Genomic DNA, 4429 nt, shown 5'->3' with positions numbered 1-4429 from the left:
GAAATAGGAAAGATAGTAATGCTGTTGTCAGTTCAGTCAACTTGAGAACAGCAACACAGTTAGTATTCAGAATGAAAAAAATCACGACTCTGCACTAGCATTAAGTGGGGGTTCTTGGATAGGCACCTTAGCATGAGCCCTCCCAAGAACAATAATTATGATAGTTATAGTAAAAATAATAAGCTACCTGAACCCAATTGGCATGGGTGGCAAGAATACATGCCATGCCCACTGTATTATAAGTTTGATTATTGAATTTACACATAGATGGCTCTACAAGTGCTTAGTCACCAAGGAGTCAGTTATTAATCCTACCTATCTCACCTGTTTACCCTCTTCCTTGACTTTTGGAAAGTTCTTTTGTATTATTTCATTGTCTTAAATGTTACCAAGACTTTAATAACAATTTAATAATCATAAATCAATAAAATAATAATAGTATTGATATCAATTGTATTAAAAAGAAAACACATTTTCCCACCTATTCAAGGAATGGGGAAATCAGGAACAGTCACTGGGGCCTACTGATAGATTCCTTGCTGGCTGAGCACATGTGGAGCCATCTGTATGTAACAAATTCATCTTTGTATCACCACCAATTTAGTTCTAAACTTTGAAAGGCACACAAATATATGAATTTCTGTTAACAATATTGGTGTTTTTATTCTGTACCTCAGCAATATAATCAGAAATATACCTAAATATTATTAATAAAACTTTCTGTCATCATTACTCACACAAAAGGATAAACAAACTGCCATGTATTTTTTATTCTTTTCCTTATAATGACACAGAATACTTGAAGTCTGATGCAAAACACAGGGAAGTGAGGTGACAACTGCTCCTTCTGCGAGAACCTTAAAGCATTACATGAGGTATGGTGAAATGGTGAGTGGATACCAAGACATGAGAGCTCAGAACAACAGCATACTGTGTCCAGGATAAAGCAATGGTTAAAAAGCTTTAGACCCTCACATAAAGCTTTTCAATTCTACCTCAGTGTTTACAGCCAGAGTACCGTACCAAACATGACCCCCGTCTGATGAGTTATACACCCAGTTTTAGCTCTTGATCTTCCAACTGTGTACAATGTTCACATCAAAGAAATTATTTGCAAGGAACAAAATAGTTACTAAGAAATTGTGATGTTCTAATTCTTATTAAAATTTTGATCAGTGAGAATTGAAAATAAAGTGTATAAACCCAAGGGAAACAGAAGTCACAAAGATATTGAAAGAACTTGGTACTGGAGAAAACCCCTTATTCAAGACCTTTAGACAGTTCTCTAGAAAAATCTGAAACAATGGCATGACTTAGTAATGCATGAAAAGAAATGTATGCATGACAGTGATAATTAAATTAATTAAGAGTACAGTCAGTTGTTATATCTTTCTGTATCTTAAAAGCTTTGCATGAACAGTATTATAATTTTATTGTTTCCATGAACAGTCCTTTTGCAGCTTGATTATAGTATAATCAAATATTTAACTCCATTTAAGATGGCTACTTTTTCACCTGCTGGCAAAAAATGCATTAAGACTGACAGACGAACACTTGGCAGAGCGTAATGAACCTCTTGATTCCAGTTCGCACAGACTCTACAAAATGATCACCCAATCATGGATCACCTACAGGGGAGCAGCAGGGAAAGAAAAGTAACTGGAGTCATCTTCACCAATCTTTACAAGGCATATTGGAATAAAAGCTTCCTTATTCTAGCTTTAAGACCATATAGAAATGTATCCAAGAATTTGATTTGCATCTGGAAGATTTGAGGAATAGTGAAAGCCTAGTAGCTAGTTTCTGGACAAACTGCCTATAAAGGTATGACTCATGACATCACAATTTTAAAAACAAACCTCAAACATATACAGTATAAGTAAAAAGAATGCATGGAAACTTTGCTAATTTTGTCAGCCATATCTGTTAGAAGCAAGTACATGAAGGACAAATTAAAAGTTATATTAAATATACATCAAGATAGGCTTTAGTTTTCTACAGCACAAGTTGGTTAACATGCCATGAACGAATATCAAAATCATGGACGCCTGACACAGTTTACATAACTAAAAGAGGCTGGCCTTTGAAAGCTAGTTTTATACCTAAAGAAGACGTTATAACGCTTCATCAACATGGAACCTTTACCACTGTTATTGCTCTTTTTGACAAGGGTCAGCAAATGGTATCCTAACCAAAATATATTGGTGTGTGCAACAAGCTATAGAAACTATTCCATGAGCAAGTACTCAGGCTAGATTATATAATCATACTTGTCATGGTAGGTAAATTATAACATGTAAATCTCTATAAGGGAAAAGAGCAAACAGATGTTTATCAACCTCACAGTACAGGCTTACCATGTATCAAAAGTAGCTGCATTAGCACTTGTTGACATGCATCCCGCAAGTTAAATTAACATATATATAACCGGACTGACATGGAATGCATATAAACAGACTGTGCAGTGGACAGAAATATCCTTACACAAAGCATTTCTTTCAGTCTTGTAAAAAAAAAGATCCAATTTGCTTTTTACGGGAGAAAGAAATCTATGGTGATTCACCGTATTCTGACACTGCGTCCTGCAATGAATGTTTTATCTATTTAACACTTAAAGGAAACTCCACTGTCATAATCTGCATGAGACAGCATATGGAACTTCACAAAGCACTTATCACGGTATATTTCCCTTTCCAAAGAAGCCACTGTTGATCATTATTTTATGATCAAATGATGAACCCTGATTCAGAATGAGGTTCACAAGTAGCTTCTTAAGGGGACAGAGCTCCCTCTGCTGGTGTCACCTCTCCACTGGCACTGGCTTGTCCATCCTGCAAGAAAAGGCATTCAGGTAAAAAACAGAGTAAGTACAAGGACTGCAGAAATGAATGGATTTGATGCAGCCTGATATTTGATATTTTAGATTATTACCAGAGAAAGGATTGGAAACAGAATGGATTATTAAGGGTATTTTCTTTTATGATTAAAGAAATGATGACATGGATATTATGGTTTACAACAAATTAGATAATATGGATATGACATGGTCTATACTAGTTTATGACCACACAAGCAAATGGATATAACAAAACATGAATAAGTTAGTTTATCAGAATAGCTTTGGTAAGAACAGAAACAGAAAGAAACAGAAATTAGCAAGTACTAAAAAGTCAAAAAGACATGCGTGTTCACACTGATGGATGAATGTCTATAGACCCTAATATTGTCAATATTATTATCATTAGTACTATTATTAATAATAATAATAAAGTACTTTTATTATTATTATTATTATTATTATTATTATTATTATTATTATTATCATCATCATTATTATTATTAATCTCTATTATTACTATCATAATTGTTATTATTATCATCATTAATAGTACTATCATTATCATCAGCATATTAATTATAATTATTAATTCATTTTCTGTAAGTATATGTGGTGTGTGTGTGTGTGTGTGGGTGTGTGTGTGTGTGTGGTTGGTGTGTGTTTTGGGGTGTGTGGGTGTGTGTGTGTGTGGTGGGGGGTGTGTGGGGTGTGTGTGTGTGTGTGTGGTGTGTGTTTGTTGTTGTTGTTTTTGTTGGTTTGGGTTTGTTATAAATTATTAGTATATATAATAATATATATATAATATTATATATATAATATAGATAGTAGATAATAGATAGATAGATAGATAGATGATAGATAGATAGATGATAGATAGATAGATAGATAGATAGGGTAGATAGAAGAAGATAATAGATAGTAATAATAGATCATAGAATATAAATAGATAATAATAGATATATATATATAAAATAGATATATATATATATATATAATAAATAGATATATATATATATATATATATATATATAAAATATAATAATATATATAATATATATAAATATAATATAATATAATAATATATATATAATATATATAGAAAACATAATAATATAATATATATATAATTATTATTATATTTATATAGATATACATCACAACATATTATATATATTTTACATAATATTATTTATAATATATAATATATAATATATAATATATATATATATATAATATATAATATATAATATATATATATAAAAATGTATTATGTAAAGTAGGTAATATATTATATATATATATATATATAAAATATTATATTATTATATATATATATATATATATATATATAATATATATTATTATATATATAAATTACTTTTTTTGTTCCTTGCAAAAAATTTTTCTTTGATGTAAAACATTGTACACGTTGGAAAATCAAGACAAAAAAGGGGTGTATAATTTCCCAGACGGGGGTCTTTTTGGGTACGGTACTCTGGCTGTAAACACTGAGGTAGAATTGAAAAGCTTTATGTGAGGGTCTAAAGCTTTTAACCATTGCTTTATCCTGGACACGTATGCTGTTGTTCT

General features: G+C 30.8%; 1 protein-coding gene across 1 annotated transcript in view; it reads right to left on the bottom strand.

Moving 5' to 3' along the window:
* Positions 1–755: 755 nt before the first annotated feature.
* The window catches only part of LOC119597506 (microtubule-associated protein tau-like), a gene marked incomplete at its 5' end in the record, with an annotated part of 67331 nt that continues 63657 nt past the window's right edge, over positions 756–4429 (bottom strand). Inside the window, 1 exon segment of the mRNA XM_037947084.1 lies at positions 756–2831. Coding sequence (XP_037803012.1) covers positions 2772–2831 — 60 coding nt within the window.

The sequence above is a fragment of the Penaeus monodon genome, chromosome 39 (genome assembly GCF_015228065.2).
Source record: "Penaeus monodon isolate SGIC_2016 chromosome 39, NSTDA_Pmon_1, whole genome shotgun sequence".
NCBI lineage: Eukaryota > Metazoa > Arthropoda > Malacostraca > Decapoda > Penaeidae > Penaeus > Penaeus monodon.
This window is presented reverse-complemented; position numbering and strand designations above follow the sequence as displayed.